The sequence below is a fragment of the Procambarus clarkii genome, chromosome 23 (genome assembly GCF_040958095.1).
Source record: "Procambarus clarkii isolate CNS0578487 chromosome 23, FALCON_Pclarkii_2.0, whole genome shotgun sequence".
NCBI lineage: Eukaryota > Metazoa > Arthropoda > Malacostraca > Decapoda > Cambaridae > Procambarus > Procambarus clarkii.
Window position 1 is genome coordinate 8612418 of NC_091172.1, and position 22300 is coordinate 8634717.

Sequence of the window (22300 nt, forward strand, 5' to 3'; positions counted from 1 at the left end):
TATGTATGAGGTCAATTTTTTTTTATTGGAGTTAAAATTAACGTAGATATATGACCAAACCTAACCAACCCTACCTAACCTAACCTAACCTATCTTTATAGGTTAGGTTAGGTTAGGTAGCCGAAAAAGTTAGGTTAGGTTAGGTTAGGTAGGTTAGGTAGTCGAAAAACAATTATTTCATGAAAACTTGGCTTATTAGGCAAATCGGGCCTTGCATAGTAGGCTGAGAAGTACGTTCTGGCTATTAGGTACGACATATATATATATATATATATATATATATATATATATATATATATATATATATATATATATTACTTTGAATTTACTTTGCATAAAGAATTTAATACAAAGAATTTACTTTGCATAAAGAGTTTAATATATATATATATATATATATATATATATATATATATATATATATATATATATATATATATATATATATATATATATATATATATATATATTAGTATATTTTGGTAGCAGTCTTTCCTGTAGACATATATTATTAAATATGACCGAAAAAGTAAGATTAATAATTCTAACACGAATTTTCTCAATCTTTCGTACATTACGCTTCACTGTTGGAGGTAAATCAAAAATCAATTCTCCAAAATTCATTTTTATTTCTAGTCTGACGCGACACGGGCGCGTTTCGTAAAACTTATTACATTTTCAAAGACTTTAGTTCACAAATACACAACTGATTAGAACTTACGTATCTCCGATTTTATATCTACATTTGAGTGAGGTGGGAGGGGTGATGTGGCATTAACACAAGACAGAACAAGAGGGGATATTAATAGGGTATTAAAAGTATCAACACAAGACAGAACACAAACACATGGGTATTGAATAGAAGTGTTTGTAGAAAGCCTATTGGTCCATATTTCTTGATGCTTCTATATTGGAGCGGAGTCTTGAGGTGGGTAGAATATAGTTGTGCAATAATTGGCTGTTGATTGCTGGTGTTGACTTCTTGATGTGTAGTGCCTCGCAAACGTCAAGCCGCCTGCTATCGCTGTATCTATCGATGATTTCTGTGTTGTTTGTTAAGATTTCTCTGGTGATGGTCTGGTTGTGGGAAGAGATTATATGTTCCTTAATGGAGCCCTGTTGCTTATGCATTGTTAATCGTCTGGAAAGAGATGTTGTCTTGCCTATATACTGATTTCTTTGGGGCTTACAGTCCTCAAGTGGGCATTTGAAGGCATAAACGACGTTGTTCTCCTTTAAGGCGTTCTGCTTTGTGTCTGGAGAGGTTTTCATGAGTAGGTTGGCCGTATAAAACCCAAAAAATGGCCAACCTACTCATGAAAACTACTACTTGTCTTCAAGAAAGACTGCTTCCATACAGACATACACTGTTAGGAGAATTTAAATAAGATTTCTTGAGCTTTCATCATTATTTCAATAAACAATATTTACAAGTTTACTAAGAATTAATTAGTAAAATACTTTAACGAAACCTATTAACTCATAACCCTGCATAATTTGGCCAAAATAATGATAATACATGGTGGTAATGACACAGATAGTTTTAAAAACTATTTTAAATGCAATATACCTGTTCAATTATGAAAGATAACAAATAAATCAGTCATATAGTGCAATTAATAAAATTAGTTCATATTGGTAGAGAATTATAGCAAATTATTTACACACGCAATAGCTGTTAAGGCAAATAGGCTTAATAAATTAGGCCTAGCTGAGCTGTTCCGGCGATTTGGTACGACATATGCGTCCTATTTAAATACATCCATGAGAAATAAAATACTTACCACAATATTCCTACTGGTAGGCTGCCTGTTCCACCTCTATCCTTCCCTCTCTCTCTCTCTCCCCATCCATCAATCCACCCCCCTCCACCCTCCCTTCCCTCCCAGTGAGCCCCGTCCACCACCCGTCCCCTTCCCGTCCCACCTCCCCCTACCCTTCACCGCCACCAGGAGCCCCCCGGCCGTAGGGTGGAGGAGCGCGCCTGAGCGAGGCTTCAGTTGAGTGTGGGACAGCCGGGAGAGCCGCGTGTGACCAGGCGCCCGCCGCCTCGCCCGACCCCTGTTCTCGCCTCGCAACCATCACATTAATTCTACCAACACGGAAAATCAATATTTCTTTTTTTGTTTAAGTGAGAGGGGGTAAATATGCATTAATATATTACGGAAGTCCTGAAAACTGAATGGAAGTAACAGTTATACAAACAACGCGATGATTTGTGCGCGCAGATGGTAAATAAAAAAACAAAATGATTGGTTTCGCTAATGAGGCTAACGAAGCAAGTCAAGCTTTTGAAGTTTTGAAAGTGGATTAGAAATATTATAGTGGCGTGTGTGGCGGCCAAGACTCCTCCAGTCTGCACTCAGGTGAGTCAGTCATGTGGTGTTTGGCCACAGTAATTCCTTAGGAGGAAAATGAACTTGTTGAAAGATGGCTTTGATGTGTTTATATGAATCAATTTGGAGCACATGAGCAGGTTCTGGACTAAATTCCCAATATATATTATATTATAATATATATATATATATATATATATATATATATATATATATATATATATATATATATATATATATATATATATATATTTGTATATTATATATATATATATAAAATGTATATATATATATATATATATATATATATATATATATATATATATATATATATATATATATATATATATATGCGAACAAGCCTGAATGGTCCCCAGGACAATATGCAACTGAAAACTCACACCCCAGAAGTGACTCGAACCCATACTCCCAGAAGCAACGCAACTGGTCTTATCGTTGTCTTATGTTCTTTTTGCTGTTAAACAAGACGCCTTAATCCACTTGACCATCACGACCGGACATAATGAGGTGATAGCCTAAGCTATTTGAACCACCCCACCGCCGGCACTCGGATAGTAATCTTGGGCATAGCATTTTACCAAATCACCTCATTCTTTGGGGCACACGTGAGGAACACAAATGCGAACAAGCCTGAATGGTCCCCAGGACAATATGCAACTGAAAACTCACACCCCAGAAGTGACTCGAACCCATACTCCCAGAAGCAACGCAACTGGAGTATGGGTTCGAGTCACTTCTGGGGTGTGAGTTTTCAGTTGCATATTGTCCTGGGGACCATTCAGGCTTGTTCGCATTTGTGTTCCTCACGTGTGCCCCAAAGAATGAGGTGATTTGGTAAAATGCTATGCCCAAGATTACTATCCGAGTGCCGGCGGTGAGGTGGTTCAAATAGCTTAGGCTATCACCTCATTATGTCCGGTCGTGATGGTCAAGTGGATTAAGGCGTCTTGTACATACCAGTTGCGTTGCTTCTGGGAGTATGGGTTCGAGTCACTTCTGGGGTGTGAGTTTTCAGTTATATATATATATATATATATATATATATATATATATATATATATATATATATATATATATATACACCTTTAAACGTGGAGAGTTTAAAAACGTTCACATATAATATATGTAGAGCGATAATTTACCCTCACCCTGACAAAAAAGGGCAAAAATAATTTGCAACACTTATTTGCAAGAATAATTTACAACAATTATTTACAACAATAATTTGCATCAGGGCCGCGGATTAGAGGCCATCAGTGTTAGTCAACGTGGTGATTAATCTAATTTCCTGAGCGTTAATTGGGCAATTAGTGTTTCGAATCAGGATGGGGGGGGGGTAGACGAGAGGTTGAAGCCGTTCTGGTATCTAGTCTATGTGAGTGATTACATCACATCAGAAGGGATTCAACCCTCGTCTCGTGACACAGTTAGCGGTGTGAGGCTGCGTTTGTTTACTCTAGGGGAGGATGACAGGGGACCAGGGAGTCGGAATCACTTCTCCAACTAGGTCGGAAGATCTTAAATTATTCTCTTCAGGAGGTTCACACACAGCTGGATCGTCATAAGAGGTCATGAAGTGGACTGTCTATAATGGCGGACATCCTGAACCTTGCACGGCCACCATGGAGGATGGACGGACACCCTGGAGGATGTACGGACACCCTGGAGGATGCCCGGACACCCTGGAGGATGCACAGACACCCTGGGTGATGAACGGCCACCATGGAGGATGTACGGACACCCTGGAGGATGTACAGACACCCTGGAGGATGCACAGACATCCTGAAGGATGTACGGACACCACGGAGGATGCACGGACACCACGGATGATGCACGGACACCATGGAGGATGTACGGCAACCATGGAGGATGTACGGACACCCTGGAGGATGCACGGACACCTTGGAGGATGCACGGACACCCTGGAGGATGCACGGACACCATGGAGGATGTACGGACACCCTGGAGGACGCAGACACCCTGGGTGATGAACGGCCACCATGGAGGATGTACGGACACCCTGGAGGATGTACAGACACCCTGGAGGATGCACAGACATCCTGAAGGATGTACGGACACCACGGAGGATGCACGGACACCACGGATGATGCACGGACACCATGGAGGATGTACGGCCACCATGGAGGATGTACGGACACCCTGGAGGATGCACAGACACCTTGGAGGATGCACGGACACCCTAAAGGATGCACGGACACCATGGAGGATGTACGGACACCCTGGAGGATGCACGGACACCTTGGAGGATGCACGGACACCCTGGAGGATGCACGGACACCCTGGAAGATGCACGGACACCTTGTAGGATGCACGGACACCCTGGAAGATGCACGGACACCTTGTAGGATGCACGGACACCCTGGAGGAGGCACGGACACCCTGGAGAATGCACGGACACCCTGGAGGATGCACGGACACCATCTTCTTGAGGTTATCTTGAGATGATTTCGGGGCTTTAGTGTCTGCGGCCCGGTCCTCGACCAGGCCTCCATCCCCAGGAAGCAGCCCGTGACAGCTGACTAACACCCAGGTTCCTATTTTACTGCTAGGTAACAGGGACATAGGGTGAAAGAAACTCTGCCCATTGTTTCTCGCCGGCGCCCGGGATCGAACCAGGGACCACAGGATCACAAGTCCAGCGTGCTGTCCGCTCGGCCGACCGGCTCCCTACCATGGAGGATGCACGGACACCATGGAACTTGACTAGGCGTCATAAAGCAATAACAGATATCATATCGGACAAGCAGCATTGACATAATGCAGGTTGTAGTGACGTCTTGCAGGCAGCAGGGACGTCATGCAGGCTGCAGGGACGTCATGCAGGCTGCAGGGACGTCATGCAGGCTGCAGGGACGTCATGCAGGCTGCAGGGACGTCATGCAGGCTGCAGGGACGTCATGCAGGCTGCAGGGACGTCATGCAGGCTGCAGGGACGTCTTGCAGGCTGCAGGGACGTCATGCAGGCTGCAGGGACGTCTTGCAGGCTGCAGGGACGTCTTGCAGGCTGCAGGGACGTCATGCAGGCTGCAGGGACGTCATGCAGGCTGCAGGGACGTCTTGCAGGCTGCAGGGACGTCATGCAGGCTGCAGGGACGTCTTGCAGGCTGCAGGGCCGTCATCCAGGCTGCAGGGCCGTCATCCAGGCTGCAGGGACGTCATCCAGGCTGCAGGGACGTTATGCAGGCTGCAGGGACGTCATCCAGGCTGCAGGGCCGTCATCCAGGCTGCAGGGACGTCATCCAAGCTGCAGGGCCGTCATCCAGGCTGCAGGGACGTCATCCAGGCTGCAGGGCCGTCTTCCAGGCTGCAGGGACGTCATCCAGGCTGCAGGGACGTCATCCAGGCTGCAGGGACGTCATCCAGGCTGCAGGGCCGTCATCCAGGCTGCAGGGCCGTCATCCAGGCTGCAGGGACGTCATCCTGGCTGCAGGGACGTCATCCAGGCTGCAGGGACGTCATCCAGGCTGCAGGGACGTCATCCAGGCTGCAGGGACGTCGTCCAGGCTGCAGGGCCGTCATCCAGGCTGCAGGGCCGTCATCCAGGCTGCAGGGACGTCATCCTGGCTGCAGGGACGTCATCCAGGCTGCAGGGCCGTCATCCAGGCTGCAGGGACGTCATCCAGGCTGCAGGGACGTCATCCAGGTTGCAGGGACGTCATCCAGGCTGCAGGGACGTCATCCAGGTTGCAGGGACGTCATGCAGGACGCTCAGATATCATAAACTTTGTAAATATATAATGAACGTTGCAAATCCAATATGAATGTTGCATGAACCTCATAAAGTTGGTAGCAACATCCAGAATTTCGTACATTCATCATACATTAATACAGCAACACACACACACGCCGGTGGCTGACTGGACACCACGCTGGACGCGTGATCCTGTGGTCCCGGGTTCGATTCACGACGCCGGCGAGAAACAAATGGGCTGAGTTTCTTTCACTTGGATGCACCTGTTACCTAGCAGTAAATAGGTACCTGGGAGTTAGACAGCTGTTACGGGCTGCTTCCTGTGTGTGTGTGTGTGTGTGTGTGTGTGTGTGTGTGTGTGTGTGTGTGTGTGTGTGTGTGTGTGTGTGTGTGTGTGTGTGAGTGTGTATTCATCTAGTTGTGTTTGCGGGGGTTGAGCTTTGCTCTTTCGGCCCGCCTCTCAACTGTCAATCAACTATACTAACTACTTTTTTTCCACACCACACACACACACCCCAGGAAGCAGCCCGTGACAGCTGACTAACTCCCAGGTACCTATTTACTGCTAGGTAACAGGGGGCATAGGGTGAAAAAAAATCTGCCCATCGTTTCTCGCCAGCGCTCGGGATCGAACCCTAGGACCACAGGATCGCATGTCCAGCGTGCTGTCCGCTCGGCCGGCCGGCTCCCTATGTCTCTCTCCCTGTGTGTGTGTGTGTGTGTGTGTGTGTGTGTGTGTGTGTGTGTATGTGTGTGTGTGTGTGTGTGTGTGTGTGTGTGTGTGTGTGTGTGTGTGTGTGTGTGTGTGTGTGTGTGTGTGTGAAGACAAAAAATTTGTAACTAGTAACAGTTGATTGACAGTTGAGAGGCGGGCCGAAAGGACAGAGCTCAACCCCCGCAAGCACAACTAGGTGAATACAATTAGGTGAATACATTGCATAAACAATGCAGAGATAGCGAGCACGTTGCTCACACATCATAAATCCCACATCCGAAGGCTGTTCGAATCCCTCAAGTGTTCCACAGTAATTCTGACCGGATGTTGAACGAACGTACATCATCATCACGAAGAAGGGAACTACGTCGATCACCACCATGACCCCGAACACCAGAACTACCCATTAGGGGTGTAAAACAGGGGGGGGGGGAGTGGTGTTCCGCACATACTAGGGGATCACTAGTTAAACCGAGTGTGTCATATTGACTAAGTACCAAGTATCAGTATGCTCTCACTCGGCCGCTCACCCGACCTCTATGGATCAGGGGATTAGCCCAATCGTTACGATTAGTTCAATAATAAATGTGTTTGGATTAGGACAAACAAAAAACCGATTAATATGTCACCTTTACTGGGATAAAACATGGTGTTTATGATGGACAGGTAGATTTTGTTTAAGTATGAGGGGGAAGCGCCAAGCCATTATGACTTTATAGCACTTGGAAGGGGTCAGGATAAGGATTTGGGATGGGACGGAGGGAAGGAATGGTGCCCAACCACTTGGACGAGTTTGGGGGATTGAACGCCGACCTGCATGAAGCGAGACCGTCGCTCTACCGTCCAGCCCAAGTGGTTTGGTTGTACAGGTAGAACCACTAAAAGAAAGGTATTGGATATCTGTACCTGTAGGATCAGGATAGTTACTGGGTATTTGTACCTGTAGGATCAGGGTAATTACTGGGTATTAGTACCTGTAGGGGTGAGGGATAGTCACCGGGTACCTGTACCTGTACCTGTACGGGTTAGGATAGTTGCAGAGCGTCGGTACTGTACGATCATGGTTGGTATTGAACATGTACGCTTGTAGAATCCTGCTGTACCTGTAGAATCAATGAGTACCTACTGTATCATGCCATTGAGAACATTGCCAATAGCACCATAGAGGCAATGGGCATGTGTGGACATGTGAAGAATCATGATTGCAATATTGGCATCAGTTCCTATAAGATGATAACAGGTATCTGGAATCTGAATCCACTGAATCGTGGGTGGGGGGAGAAGGAGGGAGTTTGTGTGTGTGGTTGTTATCTTGGCAAGACGTATGAGGTTTCAGAGTCCGTATTGCTCAAGTATTATAGATATCAGTACTAAATCCGTCGGGCCAGGCTTACTTATACACATTTTCACCAACAAAGACGCGCTAATAGATTGAACGTGTGTTTACTCACCTAATTGTACTCACCAAATTGTGTTTGCGGGGGTTGAGCTTTGGTCTCTTTGGTCCCGCCTCTCAACCGTCAATCAACTGGTGTACAGATTCCTGAGCCTACTGGGCTCTATCAAATCTACATTTAAAACTGTGTATGGAGTCAGCTTCCACAAAAATGTGTGTGTGTGTGTGTGTGTGTGTGTGTGTGTGTGTGTGTGTGTGTGTGTGTGTGTGTGTGTGTGTGTGTGTGTGTGTGTGTGAGTGTGTGTGTGTGTGTGTGTGTGTGTGTGTGTGTGTGTGTGTGTGTGTGTGTGTGTGTGTGTGTGTGTGCAGACTTATAATTTGTGTGCGTGAAATCATGACCACAAATGAAGTTTTGTACCCTTAGCATCATGCCTCATGCTAACAAATACAGTTACCCGTGTAGAATCATGCTAACAAATACAGTTACCCGTGTAGAATCATGCTAACAAATACAGTTACCCGTGTAGAATCATGCTAACAAATACAGTTACCCGTGTAGAATCATGCTAACAAATACAGTTACCCGTGTAGAATCATGCTAACAAATACAGTTACCCGTGTAGAATCATGCTAACAAATACAGTTACCCGTGTAGAATCATGCTAACAAATACAGTTACCCGTGTAGAATCATGCTAACAAATACAGTTACCCGTATAGAATCATGCTAACAAATACAGCTACCCGTGTAGAATCATGCTAACAAATACAGTTACCCGTGAAGAATCATGCTAACAAATACAGTTACCCGTGAAGAATCATGCTAACAAATACAGCTACCCGTGTAGAAGATGCACTATGCAGGAGACTAACTTTATCATGCTATGCTGTATGTTTTGCAGGAAAATATATATATATATATATATATATATATATATATATATATATATATATATATATATATATATATATATATATATATATATATATATATATATATTCCTTGTGTGTTGGAGTGACCAAACCCCTGCACCATAATGCAAGCCATGTGTCACTTGCAGAAGAAACGGATGCCGGAGTTGTGGGTAATTCATATGTGAATGTTTTTAGTTACAAAGTCAGGTATTCCCGTGGCCTTTATGCCTGGGGCGAATGGACTGCTAAGTGTTATAAGAGCACTTGTTGTTAAGTGTTGGTATAAAAGCGGGTAAAATAAGGAATGAGTTACTATTTTGTGCAGTTTTCTTTTTCTAAATGGAATTAAAAACGTACATTTATTTTCTTACTGAACATAATTTGTGTATTGATAATTATCTTCCGGCGGCTTGCCAGGGAACTTGTTTGAATATATAATGTTGCATATTATGGTGTCGTGTTCAGCTTTGTACTTGGCTTGCCATAACGAGTATATATTACAGTCTGTACCTGTAGAACCTCTTCGCTGTAACCTTTCATTCCTCCCATAGACACATGCTTAGAGAAACTGCTGTATATATATATATATATATATATATATATATATATATATATATATATATATATATATATATATATATATATATATATATATATATATATATATATATATATATATATATATATATATATATATATATATATATATATATATATATATAATATATATATATATATATATATATATATATATATATATATATATAATATATATATATATATATATATATATATATATATATATATATATATATATATATATATATATATATATATATATATATATATATATACGAACAAATGCTCTTCGTGTGTCCGCATCATTTTCTTTTAAAAAATGTTGTTTACATATATATAGGTTCTGAAGTAATATATCGAGCGGGGGTGAAGTGATTTCCGTGCCAGAGGAGTTTTGCTTTTAAATCATAAATTGCATATTCATGACATCTCTCATTGACTTGACATTCGAGGCACACAAACATAGCTTCTCGTTTATAATCAAATTTACAGTCTGGAAACGACTACAGAAGAAGAATGTCAACATTGGCTGTTTAAGGGGAGACGCGTGTAAACATCTTAACTGTTGTGGGGTGTGAATGATTTAATAACGATTTGTTATTCTTGCTGGCATTGTGACTGTTGTTTTTGTTACTAGCACAGGTGGTGATGTTGATGGTGGTAGAGATGTTTCTTCACCCTCATCCCCCTACCTCACCATCACACCCTGACCTCCCTCACCATCACCCTGAGGACGATTAATCTATAGCTCAAAATCATGTTGATTTCAGATTAATAACAACTTTAGTTTGATGGCATTTACAAATGTTAAGAACACAAGCGAATACTTCCCGAGTGATATTAGGAATCCTGCAAATGGTAATATGAAGTGACACTGGCACTATGTATCATGACACTGGCACTATGTATCATGACACTGGCACTATGTATCACGACACTGGCACTATGTATCATGACACTGGCACTATGTATCATGACACTATGTGTCATGACACTGGCACTATGTATCATGACACTAACACTGTATCATGACACTGGCACTATGTATCATGACACTGGCACTATGTATCACGACACTGGCACTATGTATCACGACAGTGGCACTATGTATCATGACACTAACACTGTATCATGACACTGGCACTGTATCATGACACTGGCACTATGTATCATGACACTGGCGCTATGTATCACGACACTGACACTATGTATCACGACACTGGCACTATATATCATGTCACTGGCGCTATGTATCACGACACTGGCACTATGTATCACGGCACTGGCACTATGTATCATGACACTGGCACTATTTATCACGACACTGGCACTATGTATCATGACACTGACACTATGTATCATGACACTGGCACTGTGTATCACGACACTGGCACTATGTATCATGACACTGGCACTATGTATTATGACACTAACACTGTATCATGACACTGGCACTATGTATCATGACACTGGCACCATGTATCATGACACTGGCACTATGTATCATCACACTGGCACTATGTATCATCACACTGGCACTATGTATCATCACACTGGCACTATGTATCATCACACTGGCACTATGTATCATGACACTAACACTATGCATCATGACACTGGCACTATGTATCATGAAAATGTGTCATATACATGCAGTATGTATCATGGAAATGAATGGGTGAGAGGCCTCTTTTGAGAAGTTTTCACACCATTCATATATTTTGTTATCTGTAAACAAAACAATAATAAAAATTTATTTTGGCCTGTTTTGAACCAGTGGCTAATGCTGACCTCTCCAGTGGGCAGTACCCACCCCCATCCAGTGGGCAGTACCCACCCCCATCCAGTGGGCAGTACCCACCCCCATCCAGTGGGCAGTACCCACCCCCATCTAGTGGACAGTACCCACACCCCATCCAGTGGGCAGTACCCACCCCCATCCAGTGGGCAGTACCCACCCCCCATCCAGTGGGCAGTACCCACACCCCATCCAGGGGGCAGTACCCACCCCCCATCCAGTGGGCAGTGCCCACACCCCATCCAGGGGGCAGTACCCACCCCCCATCCAGGGGGCAGTACCCACCCCCCATCCAATGAGCAATACCCACCCCCCATCCAATGGGCAGTACCCACCCCCCATCCAATGGGCAGTACCCACCCCCCATCCAGGGGGCAGTACCCACCCCCATCCAGGGGGGCAGTACCCACCCCCCATCCAGTGGGCAGTACCCACCCCATCCAATGGGCAGTACCCACCCCCTCATCCAATGGGCAGTACCCACCCCCCATCCAGTGGGCAGTACCCACCCCCCATCCAGTGAGCAGTACCCACCCCCCATCCAATGGGCAGTACCCACCCCCCATCCAGTGGGCAGTACCCACCCCCATCCAATGGGCAGTACCCACCCCCCATCCAGTGGGCAGTACCCACCCCCATCCAATGGGCAGTACCCACCCCCATCCAGTGGGCAGTACCCACCCCCCATCCAGTGGGCAGTACCCACCCCCATCCAGGAGGCAGTACCCACACCCCATCCAGTGGGCAGTACCCACCCCCATCCAGGGGGCAGTACCCACCCCCCATCCAGTGGGCAGTACCCACCCCCATCCAGTGGGCAGTACCCACCCCCATCCAATGGGCAGTACCCACCCCCCATCCAGTGGGCAGTACCCACCCCCCATCCAGTGGGCAGTACCCACCCCCCATCCAGTGGGCAGTACCCACCCCCCATCCAGTGGGCAGTACCCACCCCCATCCAGTGGGCAGTACCCACCCCCATCCAGGGGGCAGTACCCACCCCCCATCCAGTGGGCAGTACCCACCCCCATCCAGGGGGCAGTACCCACCCCCCATCCAGTGGGCAGTACCCACCCCCATCCAGGGGGCAGTACCCACCCCCCATCCAGGGAGCAGTACCCACCCCCCATCCAGTGGGCAGTACCCACCCCCCATCCAGTGGGCAGTACCCACCCCCATCCAGGGGGCAGTACCCACCCCCATCCAGTGGGCAGTACCCACCCCCATCCAGTGGGCAGTACCCACCCCCCATCCAGTGGGCAGTACCCACCCCCATCCAGGGGGCAGTACTCACCCCCATCCAGTGGGCAGTACCCACCCCCCATCCAGTGGGCAGTACCCACCCCCATCCAGGGGGCAGTACCCACCCCCCATCCAGTGGGCAGTACCCACCCCCCATCCAGCGGGCAGTACCCACCCCCCATCCAGCGGGCAGTACCCACCCCCCATCCAATGGGCAGTACCCACCCCCCATCCAGCGGGCAGTACCCACCCCCCCATCCAGTGGGCAGTACCCACCCCCCATCCAGTGGGCAGTACCCACCCCCCATCTAGTAGGCAGTACCCACCCCCCATCCAGTGGGCAGTACCCACCCCCCATCCAGTGGGCAGTACCCACCCCCCATCCAGCGGGCAGTACCCACCCCCCATCCAGGGGGCAGTACCCACCCCCCATCTAGTGGGCAGTACCCACTCCCCATCCAGGGGGCAGTACCCACCCCCCATCCAGGGGGCAGTACCCACCCCCCATCCAGGGGGCAGTACCCACCCCCCCATCCAGTGGGCAGTACCCACCCCCCATCCAGGGGGCAGTACCCACCCCCCATCCAGTGGGCAGTACCCACCCCCCCATCCAGTGGGCAGTACCCACCCCCCATCCAGGGGGCAGTACCCACCCCCCATCCAGGGGGCAGTACCCACCCCCCATCCAGTGGGCAGTACCCACCCCCCCATCCAGTGGGCAGTACCCACCCCCCATCCAGGGGGCAGTACCCACCCCCCATCCAGTGGGCAGTACCCACCCCCCCATCCAGTGGGCAGTACCCACCCCCCATCCAGGGGGCAGTACCCACCCCCCATCCAGTGGGCAGTACCCACCCTCGTTCATTACACTTTCTTCAAGCGACCGATTTGTTTTAAAAACGTTTATCCAAGGGTAAAATATTCGAGGTGTATAAAAACCAGCACAGCTGAGGTTCCAGTCTGAGGACGGCGACTCAAGCGCGCCCTGATAACGGGTCCCCCGGGGACGGCGGCCCGGGCCACCCAGACCCCCCCCCCCCCTGTGGACGGCGGCCCGGGCCACCCAGACCCCCCCCCCGTGGACGGTGGCCCGGCCACCCAGACACCCCCCCCCTGTGGACGGTGGCCCGGGCCACCCAGACCCCCCCCTATGGACAGCGGCCCGGGCCAAACAGCCCCCCCCCCCGTAGACGGCGGCCCGGGCCAAACAGCCCCCCCCCCGTGGACGGCGGCCCGGGCCAAACAGCCCTCCCCCCCGTGGACGGCGGCCCGGGCCCCCCAAACCTCCCCCCTTCCCTGTGGACGGCGGCCCGGGCGACAGACTTCAACATTAATGTTTATATACAGCTTTAAAACTATTCGCACGAGTATATATCGCATTATATAAATTGTTGTTTATGAAAGAATATATATTGTTTATTAGCATATTCATATTTCGTTACACCATATATATATATATATATATATATATATATATATATATATATATATATATATATATATATATATATATATATATATATTGTTTAGTTCGTATATGTTTGTTGAGGTAACTATTCATCACTCGAGTACCTCTCAATAACCAGAAACTTACAGAAAACTTCCTTAAAACTTATTAAAACTTACTCACGCTCTCTGTCTTATTCCTAATTAAATAAGATTGTCTCTCTCTGTGCCAAGCAACGCCCAACCACATCTAATTACCCGAAGTAATTTGTGTTTGCCAATAAAAGCCGTGTTTTTGTGCCGAGACTAACGAGGAAGGAGCAGTTTCCTGCGTCTCCGTAATTACATTACTCCAACTAATTGTTTGATGCGCCTCTGAAGGGTCAAAGTAATCGCGGGTCTTTGGGGGGAAACAGGAAAATAAATGACAGCAAGAGACCATCAATTTATTCCCGTGCTTCAAGTTCATCACAGATCCTTAATGTGTGTTTTTTTTTTTTCCATGCTCATTATTTGTATTTTCAGTGAAGTGATTCTCAGGATCATTATCCCCCCTTTTTCGATATCTTAGCGGTCTGATCTCCCAGACTATTAGTGTTTGCAGCTGGTAATCTGACATGCACACACACACAATAACAGTTCTGTTAATTAGCGATTGTCTCAAGGGACGTGTTTTATCCTCTATAGAACATGAGAGACGCTTTGAATTTCCATTACATTTTAAGAGGAGTGATATTGTTCTATTTTGCACACTTTTGGGTTACACATTGTAATTTAAAGGAATTATCTCATTAGAACATAATTTTAAAGGAATCTACTAATTGGCAAATTGGCTCATACGAGGCAGCTTCTTTTTTGACACTGAATCGTTTGAAACAGTTTAAAGCCGAATCTGTGAATTTGAACAAAGCCTTTCAGTATTTTCCTGATGTTCATTGTCATGTATCCGTCTTGGCTGTAATTCAAGGAGTATACTTCGAGGAATTTTAGTATGTTTCCATAGCTGTTTGATTAAACTGTAGTGATTTTTATATCTGTTTCAACAGTTTAGCAATTTCGCCAGCCATGGGTGGTAGTGTTAGGTTACAGTAGAGTACCGGGCCTGGTACAGTAGTGTACCGGGCTTGGTACAGTAGTGTACCGGGCTTGGTACAGTAGTGTACCGGGCTTGGTACAGTAGTGTACCGGGCCTGGTACAGTAGTGTACCGGGCCTGGTACAGTAGTGTACCGGGCCTGGTACAGTAGTGTGCCGGGCCTGGTACAGTAGTGTACCAGGCCTGGTACAGTAGTGTACCAGGCCTGGTACAGTAGTGTACCAGGCCTGGTACAGTAGTGTACCAGGCCTGGTACAGTAGAGTACCGGACTTGGTACAGTAGTGTACCGGGCTTGGTACAGTAGTGTACCGGGCTTGGTACAGTAATGTACCGGGCCTGGTACACTACTGTACCAGGCCTGGTACAGTAGTGTACCAGGCCTGAGAACGAAGGTACCCTGAAGACCAGGTGTCGTACTTCTCAGGCCATTCATTGGAAGGTTCTTGCCCCGTGTTCCTTTCATTTGATGAATACTCTGCGCCCTTCATCTGTAAGATCGTCTGCCATGATAACTCACACGGCTATTGCTTTTTATTTAGTCTTGTGGCCAGGCTTCCGAGGGCTATTACCTCCTCCTGCTGCTCTTTGACAGGTCTACCAAAGGTTCATAGATTTTGCAAGTGCTCTGTGAGAAGATTTTGCATAAACTATTTCTTGAATATCATGAAAGACGACAAACCTGATCGTCTAACAACCTCACTTTCTGTTGAATCCTTATTCACCAAATGTTCTCGTAGATGCTACAGTCAATCTAATTATGGACAAAGTGTACCGAGACCACTCGACACCAAAGTGAGATATCCCGGAGACCTTCTTAGTAGCCTTCTGGAGACGTGCACGAAGATATCCCCCTGTGGAGACATGTACAACCCCCCCCCCTGTGGGAGCCAGTGGCTGAGCGGACAGAACACTGGACGCGTGATCCTGTGGTCCCGGCTTCGATCCCGGGTGCCGGCGAGAAACAATGGGTAGAGTTTCTTTCACCCTGGTGCTCCTGTTACCTAGCAGTAAATAAGTCCCTGGGAGTTAGTCAGCTGTCACGGGCTGCTTCCTGGGGGTGGAGGCCTGGTCGAGGACCGGACCGCGGGGACGCTATGCCCCGAAATCATCTCAAGATAACCTCAAGATAACCTCCTTGTGGAGACAGCACAAATCGACCAAGTGGCATTGGGCTCCCCATACGGTGTCCTGTTCGCTAATTTCTAGATGGGCTCACTGAAAGAGAGGATCTCCAGGTCCATAAACAAGTTCCAGGTCTATATTGCAGGTATATTGATGACATTTGTGTGTGTCAAGGACCTTTAAGAGCTGAAGCCCATTGAGTGCACCACTACCAAGTTCTCAGTACTCCAGATCACACATGAAGTTGGCATCGACGGCGCATTCGATTTGTTCGACGACGTATACGTCATCGTACGTGACGTATACGTCAAGACCAGAGACGCACCGTCACCACTCGAGTCTACACGACACCCACACATGGGTGTGGGGTGTGTGTGTGTGGGTGTGTGTGTGGGTGTGTGGGTGGCCTGAGCGAGGGCCATGACCAATATAAGTGTGAGTTCATACATACAGCCCTTGCCAGCTGCACAGACTGGGATGCGGTGTGCCAAGAATTGGACCGAAGTTCTTAAGCCTTCGGAAACAATGGATACAGTAACAAGGAAGTGAACACCTGAATTAGGAAGTACCTAGATAAATGGTGCAACCCTACCCCTCCCCCCCTTACCAGCAGACGCCCACACACACACACACATCAACTTACATTATAAATTCATCATATAAACACCCAATACAAGATGGATGAACACATTATAAAAAGCATAAACTCTACAGAAGAGTAAAATAACTCGACCACAACAAAAATTTGAACTCATAATTTACTATAAGACTAAAAGAAGTCCAGCAGACTTAATAATGAAGAAGTGGCCAAACAGAACAAGCCACTCTTCATAATGCCAGCGTGGCGTAGCAGTACACTTGCCCCCATGAAGAATGCAACCTGCCATCAGTTTGTCATGACCACTACCACAGTTTCAAGAAGGTTGACAGGTCACCTACAAGCAGCAGCTCCAAAAAATCACGTGGGAACTCGTCATGATGTGACAGTCACTAGAACAATGCTTTAGCAACACACACACACACACACAGACACACACACACACACACACACACACACACACACACGAGGTGCTTGATGCTGCAACTGACGGCAGGAGATTAACAAATTCTAGAAGCTTTCCTAATCAAAGATAAAAAGACAATACAAACACACCTTACTAATTTGTATCTATTGGTGTCAATTTTACAACTAGATTGGTTTATTCCAATCCATTGGTATCAACCTTAGTTAATACCAATAGATAGTAAGATTGTATCTATTGGTGTCAATCTTACAACTAGATTGGCTTATTCCAATCCATTGGTATCAACCTTAGTTAATACCAATAGATAGTAATATTGTATCTATTGGTGTCAATCTTACAACTAGATTGGTTTATTCCAATCCATTGGTATCAACCTTAGTTAATGCCAATAGATAGTAAGATTGTATCTATTGGTGTCAATCTTACAACAAGATTGGTTTATTCCAATCCATTGGTATCAACCTTAGTTAATACCAATAGATAGTAAGATTGTATCTATTGGTGTCAATCTTACAACAAGATTGGTTGATTCCAATCCATTGGTATCAACCTTACTATTGGTTGGTATATAAGCCTGACCGAGGCCAAGATACCAACCAATGGAAGATCACAGCAGAGGAAGCCCATTCTCTGGTACCTGAGCTCCGCAGCCTGGCTCACTTGGCTCCACCCCGCCAAACACACACCGAAACTACGACGTTGGTACAACGTTCGAACAAGTTTTAACACCTCCTAACCAGTTATAACAACCAATATAGCAAGTTGTAACAACGTTCTAATACGTCATAAACACGTTAAGCCAAGATGTAACACCTTTATTACACGTTGTAACAAACGGAAAATAGAGACAGTTTCGGTTTGTGATTCCAGGGACCTCACCACTACGCATATATATATATCCCCATTACCATACTTGCCAAACATCCTTACGGGCTATTCATGTCCATGCCACCTCTTGGGTGGCTTAATCTTCATCAATAAATCTTATCAAACACCATATCTCACCCAGAGACGTTCCAGATAGCAACGGAATATGGTGCATAAAATATACCATATTATGTTACGTGAAGTGGAGGTGCTGCGGGTATACCCACCAGAAGGTATGCTCACTTTCCATCAAATAAACGTGTGACCTTTGCAATATAATTATTGAGGAACAGGATTAAAGTCAGATTTTTTTTAAATACAAGTTAATTTAATAAAACAAAATAAAGTTATTTTATCAGCTGAATATAACTGTTATATGCACTTGAAATAATAACATTGTAAACAAACAAAACGTTTTCAACTCTTGACTCGGACGAACAAACAAATACAATAAAAGCAATAAGAATAAAGTTTCTAGCTATATCTCAACGCCTAATGTCACAAGTCGTTGAGACGTGTGTCGTCCTCACCACACACTCACACCTTGACAAAGACCTTCGGAGACTGCGAGAAATTTGGTGTAAATCTTAACATATTTTTTTTTTAATTTTGCCCCGAGGGGCGAGTTTATTGGGCAGCGCCACTCATCTTGTGAGTGGACACACCGCCATAGTGACAGTATTGGGCAGCGCCACTCATCTTGTGAGTGGACACACCGCCATAGTGACAGTATTGGGCAGCGCCACTCATCCTGTGAGTGAACACACCGCCATAGTGACAGTATTGGGCAGCGCCACTCATCTTGTGAGTGGACACACCGCCATAGTGACAGTATTGGGCAGCGCCACTCATCTTGTGAGTGGACACACCGCCATAGTGACAGTATTGGGCAGCGCCACTCATCTTGTGAGTGGACACACCGCCATAGTGACAGTATTGGGCAGCGCCACTCATCTTGTGAGTGGACACACCGCCATAGTGACAGTATTGGGCAGCGCCACTCATCTTGTGAGTGGACACACCGCCATAGTGACAGTATTGGGCAGCGCCACTCATCCTGTGAGTGAACACACCGCCATAGTGACAGTATTGGGCAGCGCCACTCATCTTGTGAGTGGACACACCGCCATAGTGACAGTATTGGGCAGCGCCACTCATCTTGTGAGTGGACACACCGCCATAGTGACAGTATTGGGCAGCGCCACTCATCTTGTGAGTGGACACACCGCCATAGTGACAGTATTGGGCAGCGCCACTCATCTTGTGAGTGGATACACCGCCATAGTGACAGTATTGGGCAGCGCCACTCATCTTGTGAGTGGACACACCGCCATAGTGACAGTATTGGGCAGCGCCACTCATCTTGTGAGTGGACACACCGCCATAGTGACAGTATTGGGCAGCGCCACTCATCTTGTGAGTGGACACACCGCCATAGCAGCATGTACAACACTCCCCAATAGGAAGAAAACCCGCTGGGTTGTTCATCCTGTATCTTAACATAATATTCACAAAATACATAAATGTCAGTTTTTATCCTGTATTAATAATACTAAAAATAATGTATTACTAATTAATCGTCATCAAATATGTAAATAGTAATGATCAATTTCCCTACACACCCTTCAGCGTCTTCTGACAAGTGGACTGATCAGCAGTAGTGGTTTGCTCGACAACGAATTCTGGATTGAGATAATAACTCGACTCCGCAACACCTCGCTGAGGCGAAGGTTATACTCGACACATTCAGTAATTATGAATGACCAGTTGTTCCTGTAGTCTGCAGTAACGTGCTCGACGAGGCTTCTATTTTAGCCACGTGCAGAAAAGTCATATAAATCTGGTAATGGCTTTTCATTTGAGTCATCATTAAAAAAAAAGATATGAAAAATAAGCGAAATGAGTATGAATCTGAATTCAAACGGATTGAAAATGAAGCAACTGAGTTGGCTTGAAATTGTGTATACGGAATAATACGGAATTACTAATACGGAATACAAGCAGCGAATAGAACGTAAAAGACAAAGGATTCCATAATGAAATTACAGAAGATGAAGGAATAATTCATAATAATTCATGCTCGAAAGAAATTCATTATTTAATTTCATTTAGTGTCCTTCCGTGTTATAATAAATATCTCGGGTAAAAAGATTCGAGCATTTAGAAAAAGTGGCTTCCCGATTTACTGCTTAAGAACCAAAACATATTGACAACACTGATAATGTGAAGGAATTATAATATTTAGCATATAAATCTATCTATCTCTCTCTCTCTCTCTCTCTCTCTCTCTCTCTCTCTCTCTCTCTCTCTCTCTCTCTCTCTCTCTCTCTCTCTCTCTCTCTCTCTCTCTCTCTCTCTCTCTCTCTCTCTCTACCATCGCGAAACGTCATCGACTCTCCAACAGAAATCGTACTAGAGTTTCAATCACTGAAAGACATTCACAAGGAAATAATGAGCATAGCAATGTGACAAAATCAGGTGTATGGAGAAACTGACCAATTAACAATGTACTTAAAATTCATGTTAAACAATAACATGTGTTCCATTTATCTCAACCTGTCCACACTGTACCACATTCTTCTGACCTCGCCAGTAAGTAGTCTATTTGCAGAGCGAGCCTATAAGCTCAAGTCTAGCCTTCAGGAAATTTAAAAGTATTTTCACACTTAAATATTGTTACACTCATATTATTCAGGATTCCTTGTGAGAATAATCGTCTCCCTACAGCAGTCGTGAGCCCAGACGTAGTCACCTAGTCACAGCATCTCCAACTCCATCACCTTATAAAGTTCACCTTAGATTTTGTTGTCTCAGTTTCCAGTTATAGTCAAATTCAGTCGACATTGTCCTTACGTTTTGGATGAGAACTTACTAGTTCCTGGTTCGAGGCAATAGGTGCGTCAATCACCTGACCTCCAGCACTGGAGACAGTCGCTCTACCAACTGCGCTACTGGGCTTGCCAGAAAAAAGCAGGAGGTATAGCAGCTCCCAAGGCTGCTATACCTGCTACCCTAACCATGAATAGCAGGGTTTGTTACACAACCTCTGCTATACCTGCTACCCAAACTTGCCTTCCTGCGGGGATAAAACATATTGAAGGCGTTAAAACTTTCTTCCCTTTTCAATGTTGTTTTTCTGACATCCATAAATATATTAAAAACCTCGCGATTCCCGAAGGATTTGAACCCAGTCCGCCAGGGCGTCCATGTCCCTTGGCCAACCACTCAGGGAACAGACTGCACACGTACAGTCACATGTCCAATCTGTTGGGTCAGTGATTAAGGTACTCGACACGCCAAGGGGCATGGAGGCCCTGGCTGACCGGGTTCGAATCCTTCAGGGGTCAAGAGTTTTCTGATGCATGTTGGCTTGGGGACCATTGAAGCTTGACACTATATATTCATTTATGCATTTATATATACATATATATATATGTATGTATAATAGATTGGGTACCAGGTGTACCCACCTCCACCCCCCCCCCCTTCCTCTTCTCACTTCCCAGTTCTCCTCTCCTCTCCCCACTTCCCTCTATCACTATCCTCCCCTTTTTTGCTGTCTTAATTTCCCATTCTTCCACTTCTCTCTTCCCTCTGACCCCCTTTCCCTCCCTACCCCCACTTCCCCTCTCCCATCTTTTCCTCCGAGCATTTCAGTTTCCTTCCCCTCTTTTCTTCCCTTTATTCCAATATACTCCCTCGCCCCCTCCTCCTTCTCTCCCTTCCCTTCCTCTCTCACCTCACTATCTCTCACTAATGTTCCACTACTTCCCTTGCTACTAGCGTAACATTAGTGTGAGAGCCAGACCCTCACTGTGTGAACCAGACCCTCACTGTGTGAGCCAGACCCTCACTGTGAGAGCCAGACCCTCACTGTGTGAGCCAGACCGTCACTGTGAGAGCCAGACCCTCACTGTGAGAGCCAGACCCTCACTGTGTGAGCCAGACACCTCACTGTGAGAGCCAGACCCTCACTGTGAGAGCCAGACCCTGACTGTGAGAGCCAGACCCTCACTGTGAGAGCCAGACCC

General features: G+C 46.1%; 2 protein-coding genes across 3 annotated transcripts in view; both read left to right on the plus strand.

Moving 5' to 3' along the window:
• Nucleotides 1-2017: 2017 nt before the first annotated feature.
• The window catches only part of LOC123764043 (basement membrane-specific heparan sulfate proteoglycan core protein), a 211305-nt gene continuing 191022 nt past the window's right edge, over nt 2018-22300 (plus strand). For both annotated transcript variants that reach the window (XM_069329857.1, XM_069329858.1), the window contains exon 1: nt 2018-2366. The gene's annotated coding sequence lies outside the window, so the exon portion shown is untranslated. The remainder of the gene's footprint in view (nt 2367-22300) is intronic.
• LOC138367676 (uncharacterized) lies at nt 5176-6099 on the plus strand. Its single transcript, XM_069329635.1, has one exon. The coding sequence runs from the start codon at nt 5176-5178 to the stop codon at nt 6097-6099; it is 924 nt and encodes a 307-aa protein (XP_069185736.1).